At 45.0% G+C, this 20,655-nt stretch overlaps 1 protein-coding gene across 10 annotated transcripts in view; it reads left to right on the top strand.

Annotated features, from left to right (window-relative positions):
- The window catches only part of Epac (Exchange protein directly activated by cAMP), a 296,847-nt gene that overhangs the window by 272,381 nt on the left and 3,811 nt on the right, over positions 1-20,655 (top strand). For 5 of the 10 annotated variants that reach the window (XM_077657880.1, XM_077657882.1, XM_077657887.1 and 2 more), the window contains 13 exons: positions 1,898-2,007; positions 3,422-3,507; positions 3,676-3,754; positions 5,675-5,819; positions 6,182-6,279; positions 7,816-7,955; positions 8,364-8,510; positions 9,148-9,245; positions 10,864-10,989; positions 12,497-12,675; positions 14,279-14,573; positions 17,546-17,600; positions 20,295-20,349. In XM_077657880.1, coding sequence (XP_077514006.1) covers positions 1,898-2,007; positions 3,422-3,507; positions 3,676-3,754; positions 5,675-5,819; positions 6,182-6,279; positions 7,816-7,955; positions 8,364-8,510; positions 9,148-9,245; positions 10,864-10,989; positions 12,497-12,675; positions 14,279-14,573; positions 17,546-17,600; positions 20,295-20,349 — 1,613 coding nt within the window. Of the gene's footprint in view, positions 1-1,897; positions 2,008-3,421; positions 3,508-3,675; positions 3,755-5,674; positions 5,820-6,181; positions 6,280-7,800; positions 7,956-8,363; positions 8,511-9,147; positions 9,246-10,863; positions 10,990-12,496; positions 12,676-14,278; positions 14,574-17,545; positions 17,601-20,294; positions 20,350-20,655 lie in introns of all 10 variants that reach the window. The other 5 variants (XM_077657879.1, XM_077657881.1, XM_077657886.1 and 2 more) reach the window with 1 other exon arrangement.

Raw genomic sequence — 20,655 nt, 5'->3', positions numbered from 1 at the left:
TAGCTAGTTTCCGGCCAGTAGAGAGACGAAGGAAGAGGTCTTGCTTAAGTGCTGTGAAATGGGAATAAAAAAAAGAGCAGGCTTTGGATCGGTGCCAAGCCAACTTGAGCGACACGGATGTGCCGTTTCCTGAAGGCTACAGAACAGCAACAAAAACGACTCGGGCGTATGCACGCGGGCCTTGCCTTCCTAAGGCTCACCGCAGCTGCAGAGCACCCCCCTCCCCCCTCCTTCTCTCTCGCGCGCTCTGTGGCGCGGAAACCCGTGCGAACTGATCTCTTCGCCGCAATCGTCACGCTCGCGCGCAGGCCGCCGATTTCGACCGTGCTTCGTGTTCGCGCGGCACAGTCTTTCGCTCCCCGGCGAAGTAAGTCATGGACGCGTGTCCCATCGAGCGGCGGCCGACGTACTATGCCTGCTTTGGCGCGACTCCGACTGTTGGCCAGGGCAGTTACGTCGCTGCAATGCTGTGCTTGGTCCGTGAAGGTGCGGTGACTTCTTCGTTCACCTTTTACTGCCTGTATACTCATGTTCTCGAACCTAAAGTGGTAAGGACGGTGTGAGCGCAGTGTTTAAGCCGCTTTTTGGTATGCGCGCGTTGCGTGTGTGTGTAGAAGAGTGCTGTGAGGGGCTAGTTGGTACGGCATTATGGAAACAATGAATAACTGCGCAAAAAGGACTGGGCAAGAGAGAAGAAACACACGAGGCAAGCGCAGACTAACAACTGGTTTATTGCAACAACGCTTCCTTCCTTCGACAACAAAAGCGCATGCGCACCAGCAGCAAAAATGTGTTAGCGAGGCTTCCATACACCTGTACCGCAAGAAATTGGGGTTTCTTGGTTTTTGACGTGATGATTATGGCTTTTGCCTTTGTGGTTGGTGCGCATGCGCTTTGTTGTCGAAAGAAGGAGGCGTTGGTGCAATAAGCCAGTTGTTAGTCTGCGCTTGTCTCGTGTGTTTCTTCTCTCTTGTCCCGTCCTTTTTGCGCAGTTATTCATTGTTTCCATGGTGTGTGTGTAGCCAGGTATTCCGTTATTCTGCAGGTATTTTATGTTGTGTGTGTATAGTTCGGCTGCCTACAAAAGAAGGGCAGTACGGTAGAATCAGTGCTGCATTGTTAGCTCGCTTCGCAATTTCAACGTGATAAGTTAGCCGCTTTGGGAAACAGTCTGAAAAATAGCGGGAGAGTAAAATACTGTACCGGGGCGGCCTCATTACTGCAGGTGTTTATTATGTCTCATCGGAAGAGCATCTCGCTACCGACCACCAGGAAAAAGCCCTGAGATGGGCAGTTTTTGTTCAACCTACATGTAAAGAGCGCACCGTTTTTTTCCGATGTGTAAGTGTTAAAAAAACCAAAAGGGCTTTCCGCGCTAACGCATTGCTAGACTGCTTTTAACTGCAAAAGCATAACATGGCTGTACATTTCGTAGCAAAGCGGTGCTTGACATGGCATAACGTAAGACAGACCATAACGGCCTGCGAATCAAGTCTATTTCAGCCCTGCGCACTCGCATCTCCAGCCGCACGAACCACATGAAGGCCGTTTACCCTCCCCCTGCCCGGACTAGTGCTCATCTGTCTTCATTTTTTGTCCGCACTGCAAAGGACTGGAACGACTTTCCCAACGCCGTCGTACTTCACTCCGACCCATCACCAATCAAACAATCCATCGAATCATCTATGTGCCCTGAATCCCACTCCCTCATGTAATACCCCTTTAATGGTGCCTTCGAGGTTGTAATAAATAACAAATAATATATAAATGAAACGATATCGGAATGTTGCAAAATTTGAAATCGTTTGGTACTTGTAATGCACTTATTCGATTCGCAATTTATGCTGCTAGTGTCAAATTGCGGTGGCATTAACTATTTGTATCGCTTTTCTCGCAGGATGTGGAAGCGAACACCGTAAGGTTAAAAGAGCACGGCCAAGATGTCCTCCTGCTGCAAAAGATACCGGCTGATGCGAGGAACAGCAATGGTGCCCATTCACATTACAAGTGAGCACTGACCCTTTCCTCCCGTCTTCCGCTTGGCGGAACCCATTCTTAAGCTGGTAAATAGGTGTGGAGTTGGTATAATTGAGCCTCTAAGCAATGGCCATCGAGCGGCCTCAGTGACTATCACAGGCAGCGCAGTGATGGGGATGCACAGTGAACTTGCTTTTGCACAAACGATGAATAAAAGTGAACAAGTTGGTCAGGATGAACACAGCGGTCTGGTTTCGGGCACTTCGCGGTGTCTGAATCATAAGCCTCGGCGATAGGCATCGTCAGTATCATTTATCAACTACGGACTTGACGAAGCAAACATGATAGCTAGCAATCCGGGTCATGTCTGCTCTAAAAGCGAATCGCATTTAGTCCAGTCGTCTGTGGAAGCGTTGCCGCCGGCATGCGCGAGCTGTGGTGACTCATCCGTGGGACCAAATTTCGGCTTTTGCCTTAACTGTAGAAGGCAAACCTCCGTTATCAGAGAGAACACATCATGGGTAGATTTACAGCAAGCGGAAGAATGTGGGGGGAGAGAGAGAAAGGCGATTCTTTTGAACGAGAAATCTCTGCGGAAAAACCCTACTTTGAACTTCATTTTCTTTTTAAAATAAAAGAGTACTGGAAACGCATTGTGAAAGTAGGACCTCTGCAATCTTCTGCATTCGTTTCGAACCCCCGACTTCGAATATCAGCACGAGGCTTATCGAAGAAGTTTCTAAACCAAGTAAGTTTCGCGTAAATATGACGGCGTCGTAACCGCAGTGGTTACAGTCAAATCCGGAAAGTGACACAGGCCACCTCGGCACAGCAAGGTTCTACACCGCTCCGACCACAGGCGCTGTGGCCCAGAAAATCCCGCGATGAATAGAGCATTACCAGTAGCGCTGTCACGAACCGTCAAACAAGGTGTAGTTGAACAAAAGTGAAGCGCTTTTGAAGGCTGCGTAGACGGGCAGGTTAGCCGGGGTAAACACCAACGTGTGAAGCTCGCAGGCAAATAAAACGCGGAGAGCGCAAGATTGGGCAGTCGAGTCGTCTCGTACGCCCACACTGATCGCATGAAATGGCACATGCAAGTTCGTGTGCGGCAAGCTCCGGTTTGTGTGGTTTAAACAGGCACCTTAAGAACTGCATCAACCATGCATGAAATTAAATACCTGCAGTGCGCATTCCTTTATTTACTTCTTTGTTATCCCACGTTTTGTCGAGCGATCATTAAAGGAAATGAACGCTACTTGTCATTGCAGGTCAAACATAGTCCGCTGAAAACTTTGGCCTGGTCGCGCTTGCGCCATACAAACTACAGTCTCGTCACTATCGCATATCACTTCGGAAATAACTATTTGGCTACTGAGCCATTATTATGTGTACGAGAACCGTTATTTAGCAATAAAACACATCCTTTCTTTTTCTGATACAGGTACATGGTGATGGCAGGAACTCCGCAGAAGATGCTGGAGCATCTATTAGAGACGCGAATAGATACAAGAAATGAAGAATCCTCAGGTAACGAATAATTGAATGCGCTTGCTTGTTTATATTTTTTGCCTTTCGCGTCATCGCTTAGCGTTGTCCACGCGACTTGGGAAATTGCGTCTTCCTATACTTTCCTTTTATGTGCGCTCAATGCTTTCGGTATCTAAGGGATGTTAATGTCTGCTTGTCTCATTCCAGATACCTTCTTAGAAGATTTCCTGCTGACCCATGTCATATTTATGCCAAGCCAACAGCTCTGTCCAGAACTTATGAAACAATATCCTTTTCTTGCTGTTGATACTGCATTCGAATTAAGTGATTTGAAGTATATATATAAGCCTTTTACATCTTCAGTGCTTGGGAGCGAAAGCTTGTCTTCTGCCTTTCGATGGCCGTTGCTATCGCCAATCTGTTACACTGCTCTCGCGTTGTGGCCGTTTTCGAAGCGGATTATTAGCCGAGGAGCATCGTGATTGGTTGTGAGGATGAGGATGGGATGCGCTTGCGCTGCAGGTAGCTTGATTTACGTTTGGTCTGTCGCGTAGACCTGTCGCCGAAGTGACCGGCCCAGAACAGAACCGTTATACTTCTTGGCACTGCCAGATAATCTTTCATTTTAAGTCTTCTTTTTTTACGAATATTCTGGCAACAGATTACTTCCGGTTCGTGCCGTAACTGTAGGCGCATTGCTGCTCCCGCTGCAAGTCGTTTTCCTTGTTTTTTTCTCTAAGTCTTTAGTCGGCTATGTCTATAGGATTATAATTCTCGTTTCCGACACTAAAAGTCGTTATGAGCATCACTCTCAATTACTTTAAATGTTCGCCTTTAAATGCTGTCTGATCTATGCCGCGAGGTAGAACCTGTGAGGAATAAAGCCCGGTTGATATGCATATGGTACTGAGGACGCATCGTTTATAATAATCGAAACTTAATAACTGAACGCGCATGTGAATGCACATTTCTGAATGGACCTCGAGTGATAAACAGCCTTTGATAATGACGTCATTAGCGTGGGTAGCTCCTGATACAATGATACCAGTACAATGTCCCGTTAGTGCCTCTATTCTGGCCTCGGCCTCTCGCTTCTATAATGTACTTTTCGAACTTATCTGCATGTGAAGCGTGTCTCGGACAACAAGCTTTAAAATAGGTTAAATAATGTCAACAATAAACTGCAAACAGCAGTCTAAATAAGTACATGACATCCAATAGTTCGTAAGAAGTGCTTCCAGCTTTGCGCTCTGCCCAGCTGCACTTTCTTGGAAGTGCGTTCTCGGCTGTAGGAAATCTGCCCAGGGTGAATACATCCAGTGATGCTGGGTTTTACGCGAAGTCGAAGGGCCTTAGGTTTATTAGGAAAAATGCCCTCAGGTCTCCACATTGTCCCTGAGGTCGCCATTTAGTGCGGTCGCGTGCGAGGATCCGTAGTCTCGTCACGGGTCAAAAGGCACATTGGCGCGGGTTGTTTACGAAAGCCGCGCGGCTTTCGCTTGCGGTAAACGGCTTTCGGGCCCCCGGGGAACAACCCGTGGCGCCGCTTGCATTCCGTCCTGGAGTCCCTGGGAAGATGACCCCGGAGACTTGGTTCCGGTGATCCCCGGCGAACAAGAAGGCACGGTACAAAAGACAGGCCTCGTGTTTCCGGTGCTCAGGCTACGCTTTTTTTTTTCAGGCGTACGCGTGCAAAACCGATAATGCAGAAAAACATACGTTAAAGTGACCCCACTGCACAGGAGGTTGTTTGCTTAGGCTCCGTAAGAAGCAGTTCGGCTGGGCCCCCCTTCGGAGTCGCTGCCCGGGCGCAACAACCTATTTTAGTCTGGAGAGTCAAGAATCACTTGAATACCCCAAAAATGTGAAATGCTTTGGAAATGGGTCTTTGACCCCACCTTGAGTAGAAGAAAATACCTTGCGACATGGCGCTCTTCGGCCACAGATGCCACTGCGCCATAAAAATTCATCATCATCGTCATCATCATCGTCACCAAAAATGTGCCTGGTGTAGTCCGTGTGTGAAGTTTGACGCATAATCGATTCAAGCGTTGCCACTGCTGCTAAAATGAATGTTATGTTATGTAACACATAAGATAATATGTATTGATGCTAATTAATGAGTATACCACTAGAAGAATACCTGCACGTGGCATAAACAGAATGCTCCCAAATGATTTGCTCTTTCCTTAACGGCCCGTTCCACTTATCGAATAGATCTAGCAAACTCAAGGCAAGAGAAGGAATTCATTCTCGCAAACAAAAGAAGAGTTGTGCAATTTGCTAACAGCTGGGCTCTCACAGTCCGGGAAGCCTTTTTTGAAGATCCAACCATCCAGTCATTTGTTGATGTAAGTAGATGTCAAGGCATTTTTGCCTTTCTCCGACAGGCAGATATTAGAAACTGAAGTAGATAGAATTCGCTGTACTTTATCAATAATACTAAATTCAGTCGCTATGAAGCAAGCATAGTCGAAATGATGGGAAATCATCAGCGATGACGGGCTCGAGCGTCACGCATTTTATTCAGCAGATTCGGCACCTCATCGCTGTTTTATGATGCAAAAAAGAATAGGCACTGTCTGAAAGCAAGTTGACGTGAACGAATTCAGCGTGATATATATTTGTGCGGAGAGTGTTGCGGTTCTACTCCTCTTTGCGACTTCCATGAGGTTCACTTTGGTAAGAACAGAACTGGCTGCTTCTTTTTCAGGAGCTTCTAAAAGCGGTCAAAGAAGACAGCACAAGATATGCGGGATGCCTTCAGGAAGAATTAAGGACCATGACGAGGATCATGGACTTGCAGGAAAAGTAAGAAGAGTTGGCATCGCAGTAGAGTAGGCTGGGTCTTTCCTCTTCTCTGCTTCCCTTCTGCGCATGGTCAGCATGGTCACCAAGATAAGGCTCAGACAAGACTTCCTTGTCTTCCTTTGTGGATGATCCGCGCTAACTTGCTATTCTTTGTAAAATAAGTCATTCAGCTAAAGTGATGATTTTTAAACCAGAACGAAGCACCGCCATATATAGTAAGCGAAGTTTCTCACCCCAGTGACCGCGTACGCCGGATTTACATTTTTATTCCGAAGTGTGCAGATAGCTGCCAGCGTTTCTGTTCACTGATCACGGAGTACTGTTTATATTTTTACTTTTGACTGAAGGTGGCCGTTCCCGGCATCCAAAAAGAAAATGATAGAAGTAGTCGCAAGGCGCGGGTCTTATCAGTAGAACCTCTCCCTTATTGGTCGATTTGCCTTTCGCTGCTGAGAGGCTCAGTTTCACAAGGCCGCAGCTTTTTAGTCTGAACCGTTGAAAGCGAAATGGTTTGACAGCCTTCGTCACTGGCTAGGCAATTCGCTCTATTCACATCGCCTTATGTATACTCCCTCCCCCCCCTCCCCCCTCCTGTTTTGCATCCATATCTAGTGCTCCGTGAAAAGTGCTTCAAGCTACAGAGCATGTAAATTATGCTCTGCGAAATAAATGGTTTTTGTGGAAAGGAAATGACTCGGTAACTGTCGCGCATAGCTCGCTGGCCACCCGAACCACGCCGTAAGGGATACAGGAGGGAGTAAAAGAAGAAAGAGGTGCCGTAGTGGAGGTCTCCGGTAAATTTCGACCACCTCGGGATCTTTAACGTGCACTGACACTGCACAGCAGACGGGCGCCTTAGCGTTTCGCCTCCATCGAAACGCGGCTTTCGCGGTCGGCTTCGAACCCAGTTCCTCCGGCACAGTAGACGAGCGCCTTGACCACTGAGCTGCCGCGGCGGCTCAAATGCATTTTTCCCGGTTCGCATAAGCCTTTTAGGGTCTATTTAACATTGAATTGTTGCCTCTCTGGAGTAGCAAAGCGGTTTGGCTTGTTTTATGGGGGTTTAACGTCCCAAAGCGACTCAGGCTTAGAGGGACGCCGTAGTGAAGGGCTCTGGAAATTTCGACCACCTGGTGCTCTTTAGCGTGCTGTGACATCGCACAGTACACGGGCCTCCAGAATTTCGCCCCCATCGAAATTCCACCGCTGCGGCCGGGATCGAGCCCGCGTCTTTCTGGTCAGCAGCCGAGCGCCATAACCACTGAGCTACCGCGGCGGCCCAATAGCAAAGCGGGTTATGTAATACATCATGGTGACCGTCGTAGCTCAAACAGCCTTTCCTTTCGCTTTTTTCTCCATGTAAATGCATCTCGCTCTAGCTGAGTGCAAGCTTTTACACTTTCTCGGACTTCTACTGCCATGGCTTCTCCTGTCTCATCTTTCTGTTGCTGCTTAGCAGCCCGTTTTTGAATGCACTGCATGCCGTAGGCTTTTAGAAAATTGGCTGGAAAAGTGCCATAGTGTATTTCTTTTCAGGTACGTGAAGGAACACGAGTCAGCGGCTCCGCAACGCTGGAAGGTGGGCCCCTTCGGCCAGATCCGGCACCTCTCCTCCGGAAGCACCACGTCCGAGGAAATGGTCGACGTGCACCGGCCGATCAAGCCTAACGACGAGAGTGAGTGTCCGCTCTGCCGGCTGCTCACGCAGTCGAATCTCGGCAACGAACACTCGAAGATGAGGGTCAAAAATTAGGTCTAATTAGGCAGAAGTGAAAGGAAGGCGAGTCCAGTCGGGCATGCCCATGACTCCTCTTAGTGCAAGTGATGTGGACGGAGTTTTGAAAGCCTCGCTTCGAACAAACTGGAGGTTCGAACTAAGCGAATCGTATCGAGCTAAGCGTATCGAGGCACAGTATTTCATTCTTGGTGGCTGCATGGAGAACAATCCGTTCATACTTTTTCGGCGGAATAACGCTACTTCCCCTGCGAGAAAAGAACGGAGAGTTTAAGGGTACGAGTCGGATAAATAGATGCTGACTTGTGTTCACATATCCCCCCCCCCCATGCTTCCCTCTTTCCTGCAGTCATTTTCAGGGTATACTGCGCTGACCACACGTACACTACCCTCAAGACTGCTGTGAGCGCTACGGCGGAATTCATCAAAAGGAGCGCCGCCGAAAAATTGAGCCTCAAAGATGACCTCGTCCTCGTCGAAGTGAAATCTTCGGGAGGTGCGTGCTCGCCAGTATGGCTTTCTTTCACTTGTGCGCTGTTAAAGACTGTGGGAGGCGGCTTGTCTTGACTCCTTGATTCTTTTTAATTGCATGAGAAACACTGGCAGTAAAAATGGTGAAAAAGTTCTGGCCTGCAGACAACAGCAGAGCGGAGGCTATACGAGCGGGAAATCATGCTTTGCTGGCCATTTTGCAACTATAGCCACTGAAGTGGGCAGTTTATTTTATAAGGCACGAAAACTTGTTCACAACAATAAGGAGTGTTATTGCTATGGTTATTTTCTTTCCGGTAGAATTATCAAGCTACTGGGAGTGTGTTTTTTTTTAGCTGCTGCAAATGCACTCTGTGGGTTGCACAACGCGACACATTTAGGTCAGCATTGGTTATGAACTGCTTAGAACTGGTTATGAGTCCACTCATCCCACGTCGCGCTGGGAACATTTTTGATTCCTGAGCAGTTCCTCATTACAGGCCAAAAGAGAACGCTATTTCCAGACAAACTTATCGCATGCTGTTATCTGTTAAAAGCTTCACAAAGCTTGAGATCTCGAAACGAGAATTAGCTGGGACCTTTCTACAATGCCTGCCTTTGATAGTGAGTTGGCGATTACAGAGAGCACTGTTCTTTTGCAGAACGCATTTCGTTCATGGACGCGGAGGTGAGCGTACCGACCGGCCTGAGTATCAACGGAAGGATCTTTATCTCGCCCGCAGACCACTTGGATGCCCTTGTGAGTGGTACCTGCGTTTTCGCCGTGCTGTGGTTTTTATGATTTCAGTTTAAGTCTAGCAGGCATTGGTTTTTCATGATTGTGAAGGAGACGATTTACCCTTCAAAGTAAACATAAGACGATAAATAGTGTGTTCAAGTTACCACGCCCCAAATCCATTGGTAAGCCAGTCATAACCACCAGTATTAAAGCTGCTATTTTTACCCTAAAAGCTAGAATGTTTTGTACTTAGTAGCATTGATTTCTATAGCATCCATACGCGAAATTCAAACGAATAATTTTGAGAGTGCAAGGCGCACTGAGCTCTGGACAACTTTGAATGACTGAAGTCTTCGCTGGTGAGTCGCACAAAGGAATTCGAGCGAATGTTCCAGTTTCGAGCCGAAAATACGTTCCGGAACTAGCACGATGCACCTGCCATTTTATGTGCTTGTTGGCTGAACAGCTGTGCTTGCTCTATGTTTCACCTTCTTGGGCACCGCTCACTACAATAGCATTTCAAAACAGTCATCATCATTTTCACTACGTACAAAATACAACATAAAATTTTCTCTTCCACCATTTTCCTGCAGTATTTTGGGACCTAGCAACAGCAGTTCTTGTAGTAACAACAGGATTTTGTGTAGTATGGAGCACGCTGCGGTCGTAACGACAGAACAAGTTTTGTCGCAACAACAGACAACTTTGCAATACTACAGAAAGGTCTGTTGTAACGACAGGATGGCAGAAATTTCGTTTGTATTTTGAAACCGGCTATGTCGTATTTTTCGACCCAGACCAGTGCCAGCTAAGGTCACGTTATCCCCTTAAACTTTCTAATCTGATCTGCCCACCTAACTTTCTGCCGCTCCTCTGCTGCATTTGGCTCCGTTTGGAATCCAGTCGGGTTAATCAGTTCAAAGTGTGCACGCTCAATACTCTGTCCTAAGCTCCTCGAGGTTTGGTTTACGTATAAATTGGCTGTAGTTCTGCCTGAAGAATGTGAATGGCAAGCTTGAATCTCCATGTGACGATGTTTCGACATGTTTGTCATGCCCCTGTCGCCAATCACTAATCAATCCATTCTTTCCGTTTCATATAACGCTGTCAGAAATATGTTCTTACAAAACAATGAATCATATCCAACGGTAAAATAAACTAAGTACCCATGTGCTGTGATTAAACTATCATTTGCGTGTGTGTAACAGTACCGAGACTATTCTGGTGATCTGTTATGAAGATATTGTACATATTTGTTATTTCATGCATTCTCTTGTTATTGTTTTACTGCTGCCTGTCATCGCCGTGCCAAGCCGCTACGGGAGATGGGAGCTTTGTCAAGCCGCGTGCGCGGCTTTTTTTCCTTTCTCCTCAGCCATTGTACATGACTGAAATAAATGCAAAATGAAATGAAATGAAATGAAAATGAACATTTTCTTGGTGTCCACGTGGTAAATTTGCTATCCTGAGGCACCTCGCTGATATCTTACGGGAGGCACTTGCTCAGAAGCCGGGAGCCCTAGCGGTGGAGCTTTATATCGTGTACAGTCTAATAACGATAGACTGCAGATGCATTGCACTGTCTTTAGTAGAATTTCTTGGTGTGTTTGCCTGATCTGTGTCTTTCCATGCATTTCAGACGCCTCTCAGCGAACAAGAGGGTCCGGTGGAAGGGACGGGGGCCCTTCTCGAGACACTCAGCTCGCACGACATCGCTTACCACATGTCCCTCTACGACTGGCACCTTTTCTCCTGCATACACGAGGTATGCAAAACACGTACAGCTGCCGAGGACAAATAAAGAAAGGCCTCAGGACCGTCACAACACGTAGAGGTCGAGAATTTTTAAGCTGCACGTATCTTTTCACTCTGTGCACTTAGAGACAAGAAATGGTGTGCTTGCTGAAATCATTTATAAAAGACAGCATGGATGGAGGAGACGCGTTGTGAGCAGTCCTACTCTGCGCTAGATCCTTGGGGGGAATTCCCCTGGCTCAGTCAAAATGTCGTGCAGTGAGTTGACTGAATGGCTTTCCCTTTTCGAGCGGATGCTTTTCTAGGCAAAAAAGATTGCTTTTCATATTTATTATGGCCTTTGTGCGGGTTGTAGAGAGAATGTGGGTTTTGTTACGAGTGATTTGCGACTGGCGAAAAAAAAATGTTCTGCTTCTGAAACGGCATTGTTGATACTAGGCAACATGGAGATAATTCAGACATTGAAATGTATGTTTATAGCTGCTTTCTAACAAAAACGCATGGAACTGCTCAAAAGAAAAAAAAAATGACATCTGGTGTTACCATTAATCCTTTCCAGCGGGAATACTTTTTTCGTGCTTTGCTTTTTCTTTAAGGCCAATGATAAGTGCGTGACTCCGCGTCACAAAATAAGAGATTCGATTTCTTGCCGCTTCCCGCAGTTGTATGCGGAGGTTGCTTGTACACTGAATTTCTTTTCCACACGTTCACCTTCCCGGGTGCTTGGTGTATGGTTGCGCGTCGTTCATCGTAATCGAGCTCGGATTATCTGTGGACTTTTTAGGGTTATGTCATTTTCCTCGATCGTGCAGAGATATGCAGCAATAGAATGTGCCGTGTTCGGCGCGTTCTTGTAGCCATTACGGAGAACGGCATTTGTTATCTGGTTTTGTATTTATAAGGATGAATGCCTCAAGCGTTCCGAACAGTTTCTCAAAAGCAGCTACCGAATGCGGATTAAACTGAGTAATTGTTACATTCACATGGTGGTATAAGGAGGGAGTCTGTGGCTGGCCTGGCAATCTACCCGCAGTACCACGTTCCGGCCTGAAGGCGCATCGCCACTGTGGCTGTGCGGACAACTAAATGTGTTGGCACACGCAGTGTCGTCGGTCCTTTTCGCTATGTGTAATAAAGAGCTACTTGTTCATTAGAAAATAATCAAGAATTAGTTTTATATTTTTATGTATCAACTATTTTGGTCGCACTGGCAATTTAGGTCTTATTAGAGGCATTAGGAGAGATTTAAAAGCTGGTCAATAAAAACTTGTAACTGTCCACGTCACTCTCCTCGAGCGATTATAGTAATTGTGGGAGTTCTGTAACTTGGCTCTAAATGTGCGCTAGGATGGAAGCGTAGGCATTCTTACATTCATCATTTTAGTTTCACACATGACTTCGCTCTCCTTGATAGAGAGAATATTTATCACCGCGTAGTGCCTGAGAAATTGAATGCTTATGAAGCCCCCTTGTTGTGCTCTACGCAACATGACAGCCATGCATCGATTTTCCCGCAGTATGAGCTGATCTACCAGGTGTTCGGGAGACATCAGTTCCGGAAGATCATGTCCAACCTGGACGTCTTCCAGAGGAGGTTCAACGAGGTGCAGTTCTGGGTTGTCACAGAGATGTGCCTGGCGAACACGCTTAGTCGGAGAGTAACTCTGCTGCGCAAATTCATCAAAATTGCTGCCCAGTAAGCACCACATATTACTGTTATAGCCATTCTCTGTGCTTGTCCTAAAAAAAATCAATTCCATCGCTTTAGTTGGCTTTAACATATGCTTGCAAAATCTCACATGGCAATTTGATATCTCTCTTTAATATGCTGATAGGCCATGGAAAGCATGAACAGGTGGCCGTAAATGTAATCTGAAAAGCATTATATCAGAAAATACTACACACTTAGCGAAGCGCCATAGCCTATATTTCAAGCACATGTTCAATTTCAGTCCTCTTGAACGACAATTATAGCAACTCATTTCATTGACTTTTCTTTAAGTCACATGTGACTTAATTAAATTGATCACACTCTCACTGATCTCAGGATTGTGCTCATGATCTCATCTTGTGCTCATGAAGCTTTCCAAAATGCAAAATTCCCAAACCGAATATGATGAAGTTGGAACCGTAAAGTTGATAATATAAGGCAGCTTGTGCTATATGTGCAATGGGAATAGTGGCATATTTTTTGTGAATTTTCATCGTAAAATATGGAGACCCTGCGCACGCTTTGTAAAAATTTTGCAGGGTATCGTAGTTGCTGCTGCTATGTCACTACAGCATGGGTCATACATCCAATGCCTCCGGAGGGTTGAGGAAACTCTCCCTTACCCACACATATGTTGAGTGCGAAATTGGGTTGCACTTTTTTCATATATTTAATGTGTCCGAAAACGAAATCGAAGGCTGGGCAATTTTTCCCCTTAGAAAGCAGCTGGGTTTTTGGAAAAACCAGGTTTCAATCCTATTATTCGTACCTCATACGATGCGGATGTACCCCATCACAGCCTATCCACATTTAATTACAGGAAAAATGCCTTTATCAGTACGTTGGCTCCATTTTGGTGATAAAATGAGCAGAACTGGGCAATATTTTCTGGCCTTTCTAACTGTGCCAAAGTGCATCAGCCACTGAGGAAATGAAATTTTTGGGCTTTGTAAGCAGCGGCTGCCTGTCTCTGCGCAGGATTGGGTTTGCTGAGACAAGTCTGTAGTTTCTCCTTTGTTGCTAGCTGACTGCTCGATAATCGCTTTGACGAATCACAAAGAGACAAAAAAGAAATGTCCAAAGCCTATAAAATTGCTTGCAGGTTCCTAGCCATACTGAAAAAGTCTTGCATGTCATGCTGGATTAATGCTGCCTGGAGGATTGAAGTACTTTTGCAATCAAAAGTTTATAGAATGTGATATTACCAAAAAGATAATAATTGCCATATTTGCACGCAATGTGGAACGGATGGGTAAAATCTAAATCTCAGCCCTAGAATTTCAGAATGGCACATCAGACCATAGCTAATGTACGTGCTCTTGATGAAAAAAAACTGACAGAGGCCTTCCATAACGGGGACACAATTTGGTGGACAAATGGTCCAATTTGATGGCCCGTGTAGTCTCGGAAAAAGCCATTGAATAGTGTGATGCTTGCTTGGTGACTGCAATGTTTATGCAGGCTCTAGCTAGTGTGTGCACTACACTGCTTTGTGTCCGCATGCATCTTTTGGCGTGCACGTGTGCACAATAATTAAGTACCACATTCTGCCGTCTTTTGCTTACTCCATCCATTTATTGTCCTGCAGCTGCCGTGAGTACCAGAACCTGAACGCGTTTTTCGCCATCGTGATGGGACTCAGCAACGTGGCGGTGAGCCGGCTGAGCCAAACTTGGGAACGGCTGCCAGGCAAACTGAAGCGAACCTTCGCCGAATTCGAGACCCTCATCGACCCGTCGCGGAACCACCGGCGATACCGCGTTGCCGTGTCCAAGGTGCAGCCACCGCTGGTGCCCTTCATGCCGCTGCTCCTCAAGGACATGACCTTCTGCCACGAGGGAAACAAGACCTTCATCGATGGACTTGTCAACTTTGAAAAGATGGTCAGTGGCTCTCTCGCCCTGCCTTGAACGCTGATGCCGGTATCTCTCGCAGTGTGGAAATAATTCATTCTGCTTCTTGCATCTGCACATGTGAATGTATCCTCTGTGGCGGCTTACTGGCTATGGCGTTTGGCTACTGAGCGTTAATTTGGTCACGGGATCGAATCCTGGCAGCATAGATGGCATTTTCATGGAAACAAACGATAAAAATTTCGGAACGATCAGACATCTAAAACGACAATTCTGTGAGGGCAGTTAGATTTACCCTCAATGATTCCTCTGATGCTTTTACACAAATGAGTGTTTGACCGTAATGAATGGCTTTACTCTAAGACGAGGTTTCACACACGCAACACAATTTTTCTGGAGGGTGCAGGTGAGTGGCGGTAGGGCGAGGGTGGCGATGAGTAGGTGGGCAGCCATCTAGCTAGAGGGGTGGGGTGGGGTGGCTTGGGGAAGTGGCTACTGCTTCTGGAGGGCAGCTAGATTACCCACTGCGTCCATGAATTCGATTCCAGTGTCGCTGTTTCGTTCTGCTACTGTGTAGTGGATACTTAAGGAGAGTGGAGGTAGGAGGGTTGGTTGTGAGTGGCACTTCTGAAAGGTAGAGTTGGGTGGTTGGGTGTTGGAGGGCTCTTCTGGAGGTTGAAGGTGAGAGGGGGTGACGGCGGTTTGGTGGGCGGCTAGGGGGGTGCTTCAGGAGGGTGGACGTGGTGGGTGAAAGCTCCCCTCTTAAGCTGTAGGCTTTTCATGGGGGTTACAGCAGCACTGCTTTCGCTATAAAACAAGCTTTTATGCTGTGAGATGTCAGTGCCCGTTAAGAACTGCCGGTGGTAGAAGTTAATCCAATGCCTTTACTGCAGCGTCCCTTATAGCTGGCGCACACCTTTGAGGTGTTAATCCACACTTGATTATCACTCACGAAAGAAATAAATGGGTTCATTTCATCTGCAGTGAAGAGCATTTTCGAACACCTCAATTCTGCTGGCAGCCGTCTTGGATTCGTATGGCTTGCGCGTTTAGTGAAGTCAGTTTCTGATAATGGCGTAAATTTGAATTCTCGAATTGATTTTTGTTGATCAATGCTAGGCAAACGGCTGTGTTGTATGCCATAAAGTGAGGCACGTGGTTACTTTCGAACATTTGGAGTTCTGTAATGGGAACATAAACACCAGAACCCAAGGGTTCTTAGTGATATACCACAGCTGCAGGTGGGATTGAATCCATGGCTTAACGTTATGTAGCAAAGTGCCATACCAGCTGAACCGCCTCATTGAATTAACGTCTGGCGGCATGGTCTGTTTCCTGCCTTTTTTTAACTGCTTTTGGTCACACTCTACTCAACTGTCTGTGTTCAGACAATAAGACTGTACATCCTGCACTGCAGTAAGAAGCACTGATTAATCCAAAAATATGTCTTATAGGTTTACCATCAGCAACAAATGAAACATGGACAAGACAACTGCACCACAGACAACAAAATGAGAACCTCTTAGCCGGGGCAACCTCAATACTAGCAGAGGGTAATCTCACTTCAATGGCGCGAAGACTGTTCTCTGGATCTCACTTGTATTTGCTTTCCAGGAGTTAATATACGACTGCTTTTGTGTTGCCACTTCAGTTTTCTTGTTCGCATTTCAGCTGTTGGTCATACTACATATTTCAGGAATTTATGCACGTTTACACCTATATAAACGAACGTTGAGCAACAACCGTTACCACTTTCTTGGCAGAGCATAAATGGCAGCATGAAAAAACCATTGCTGTTGCATAAATTATTCTTCACCTTTATAAAATAGACACTAAGAGGTGTCAATTTCAGTGAGCTTCATTGCCATGCACTGTTTCATTTCAAATGCACCTAAGAGAAGAGACAAGCACAAACCTCTTGCTCCCTCCTGCATCTGTTGCCACCACTATTCTTTTTTTCCAATGCATTTTTCGAAAACAACTCTTGCTATTCTGTGCTCTGAATTGTTATTTCACATTCAAGTTTTTAGGCCACCTTAAGGAGTTTCAGAAATGTCACCCCAAAAATGTTTTTCTTCTTGGTATGTTATTCTAAGTTAGTCCAGTTAGTCCATGTTGAAATGGCCTATGGCCACCCTGAACTCTCTTAACTCCTCTGCCTCTCGTTTCTCCACTTCCCTTGGCTCGTGCTTCTAACGCGTCTCCTCGTCAACTTTAGCATAGTGTCATCAAAGAGAAAGTGTAACAGTGGCGCGCTTGACGTTGCAGTTGGCATAGGTGACCTGTGGCAGCCGCTTATTACTTGAGGGACTAATGCTCGATCCCCACCTCTGCCGACAGGTTATCTTTATTTTTGCACAATAGTTCAGATGGCATTCATATAGATTCATATTAACCCTAGTGTGCAAAGTACTAATTGCCTGTGCAAAGTACTAAGTAATTGGTGCTAAGTACTGTGCAAAATGTTTAGGGGCACCTCATGTCTATGTAAATCTTGATTCAACACTTATAAGCTGGTTTTTCTTATAACACTGCACCTTCTACATGATTTCGGGAACAACGTGCATGATTATTTTGTCCTGTGAAACAAGTTTGCAGATAGAATGGATCTGTTCTTATAAGCTGCGATCTCAGGAACCTACTAGTGATTTGCATTGTTTATTTTATAGTTCATTTACGGTGGCAACAAGTAACATTTGAAACAGTTTGTGTTGTAAGAACAAAAGATGGCGTGAAATTAATTTGTTCCCATTTCTGGAAATTTAAAGTTTAAGTAAGCTAGTCCATTAGGCACAGTCAGAGTATGTTTCCTCAGGTGTTAAAATTTATTTTCTGGCCAGCGCAGCTTTTATTATCTCTACAAAAGACAAAAAAGCCCCCAGGAACCCGCCTAGAGAATTCTGATTCTCTCCCTACATTTAAATATTGAGATTTGAATTTTGACAGACTGTTCTCATTTCTTATTGCGATTTGTTTCAAAAGTGCTTTCTCTGTTTTTTCAGCACATGATAGGACAAACGCTCCGGTCACTGAGGCACTCGAGAAGCCAAAGGATAAGTGAGTAGTTATATCAGAATTCTTGTTTGCGGAAGTTGGTGACCCTTCGTGTTGGCTTCACAGCGGGAAACACACAAGTAGCACAGACCACAAGCAACCACAGATATCCACTGGACGGCCGACGGAGGTCTGTTTCGGATGCTCCGGATGTCCGCAGAACATCTGCAAACAGCCGGTGGACGTCCGTCGGCCGTCTAATTGATGGGAGTACAAAGGTATACGTTTGTCTCGCCGTCGGACGTTCGTTTGAGGACGTCCTTTGCTGGATCTTTCTCGGATATTTGTATATATGGTGCATGCATGGTTTTTTCACTCCCGCGAGCCAATAAAATGGAAAGCAGTTCAATGTAAAGCAGGCATATTTTATTGTCGTTGATGTACTTAAGCAGAAGAGTGGCTTATATTCATAAAATATCTGACTTCAGGTATGACAAGCTTGGAAAGCATATCCATAATCTTCCCACCCACAGAATTTCTGAAAAGACAGAGCAACAAACATCAGTGTTGTAAAACTCGTGCAAAAATGCAGTAGCCTAAGGAAATATCAACCATTTAACAGAAGTGTTTACAGAGCACTCCTATTACATATCAAGTCGTCAAGCAAGCATTTTACACCAAAATATATAGCCTTTAAATGAATGTAGAAAGAATAAGTATACCGACATTAAAACTTAGGTGTGTAGTATAACTTTTATATCATGCATGTTTTCTTACTGATACTGCTATCACTAGACAATGACACTGTTTTACCAGATAACACCAAACGAAGCTGAATGGCACTTCATGCACTGAATGTCAACTGTTTCAAATCCAGTGTGACAGGAGTACAAATGCATTTAAGAAATTCAGCAAGTCTCGGAGCACAGCCAGTAGCAACAATGCTATCTTCACTTCGCCGCTGAAAAACAGATCACACAGGAAATAGTGAAGCAGCACTCATTTTTCAACACATAAAACATCACATGAAAAGTAGTAGATGAATGAGGTATAAAAAACTGTGAAACTGATTATGATGAAAAGATTTTGAGCAAAAAGTGCACCTAAATCAGATTATCTATAGCGATGGTAGAAAGTGATCTGGCACAGTATATCACACATTTTGCGCAGCAAGAATGTGATGTTCGCGGCTAACAAAGAAGCCATTACCTCGTGCTTTCAACCCCAGTCTCTTACGAACGAATGCGATATGATCCTGCTGCATTGCCCAAAAGTAATTTTCAAGCAGTGTACTACTCACCTTCATAGGCAACCACCTATCCATGGCATTCACACTAAGCCTTCTCTCATCCAAAGTTGGCGCAGTACGGCATTCCAGCGTTCCAGAAGAGCTTCAGGCGCTTCCTGCGTCTTTCGAATTGCTGAAGTGCCACACCACTTTTGTCCGCAGACGCTTTGGTAATAACAAAGATCTAAAGCAGCACTACGCTACACAACAAAATGACAACGGCGCCACAATGTTGACTGTCGGATTGGATTGGACTGACCCCAAACTGACATACATGATGACGATGACAGGAGTATTTGGCTGGAGTTTTGAATTTACGAATGCTTTTAACTGCAAGTTTAACGAACAAAGTGGACATGATGTTGCACAATTTCGATAATTTGCTTCCATCCTTAGATTATTTGGGGTCATTGGCAGCCCTTGCACTACAGAAAGGATTGTGGAATCAGTCCAATTTACAAATGTATTCGTGTCAAACCCTGTAGCTGATGCAAAAAGTTTCATGGAAGCAGATATGCAGTTTGAACTAATGTGATTTCCAGACAACTTGCCCATAAAATTCAAGAAATTTATTTCCGGGATAAGTCTTTCTTGATAAAAAGAATACAAAATATACATACACGAAAGGCACAAATTTTCTGTGCGAAAAATAAAAAACGTCCATACTCATGTCCTGGAAAAATACTCAGCCATACATACCTAGGACGTACGCTTCGTCTCTCATGCGGATATACAAAACCGGACACTGTTCGTACGTCCGATGAACATACGGATAAGTATATCCGAAGCCGGATTCTGTCCGTACGTCCGACAGACGTCCAATCTTGTCACAGGATGTTCGGATCTAGTTCGGACGTCCGAAGGATATCTGTGGTTGCTTGGGACATGAAAACGTAGGGATGGGCATATGTTTCAATGAACTCAATTGCTAGCACGCGTCCGTCCCTGTCATTTTTATGTCTGTAGTCCTTGTTTTTTTTCACGCTGTGAAGTCAAAATGAGCAGTTATGTTATTCCACACCATCTAAATATCGATCATTGGGCACTAGAAGTGTGGCAGCGAAGGTAACGCAACATACTCACTTACCTTGTTTCCGTTACATGTGTAAGGTTTGTTTTATTGTTTGGTTGGGTAGAACTTGACGAATGGTAAGCATGTTTTTGCTGAATGAAAAAAAAACGCGTGTAAGAAATCAAAAGGGAATAAAACAAAAAGGAAAGAAATGAACCCTGGAACTAATATTGCTGCTCAGCAAACTGTTGCAAAGTAGTTCAAGCTTTACATTTTTTAAATTTTAACTTCAGGAAGCTTTGTTGGATATTTCACTTATATATAGCATCGATGAGATTACTAGTTTCGGCACTTACGATGTAAATGAAGGATCTGTAAGATGGGCCACAGGATAGCAGCGGCCCTTTACCTGTTTGATTAAGCAGACAACTATTATTTTATACTTTTTGTTTTTTAGACCTGGAGCCGCCACCACAAGGAAAAGTTCAGCAGGATGTTCGAGAGTATATTAGGTATGATACTGGCTTGTCATTCAGCATGAACCTATTAATATGGTACCATGGCTAGTCAAACGAAGAGATACTTCACGCAAAGCTTTATGACTACATTAATTTAGGAAATAAGAATCTAATTTTACATGCTACAATGTCACTTATGTACATTGTCAATTTCCTTTGTTCCAGTACATGGTTTGCTCTTGCCAAAAAGAAAAAAATGAGGTTGGACAGGCATACAATGCATGCATATGGTATTTTGCAAATATTGTCTTCCTTGGAGAATTATAATTAGTCAGAGCAATCTTTGTGTATCTGCACCAT

The sequence above is a fragment of the Amblyomma americanum genome, chromosome 3, assembly GCF_052857255.1.
Source record: "Amblyomma americanum isolate KBUSLIRL-KWMA chromosome 3, ASM5285725v1, whole genome shotgun sequence".
Taxonomy (NCBI): Eukaryota; Metazoa; Arthropoda; class Arachnida; order Ixodida; family Ixodidae; genus Amblyomma; species Amblyomma americanum.
This window is presented reverse-complemented; position numbering and strand designations above follow the sequence as displayed.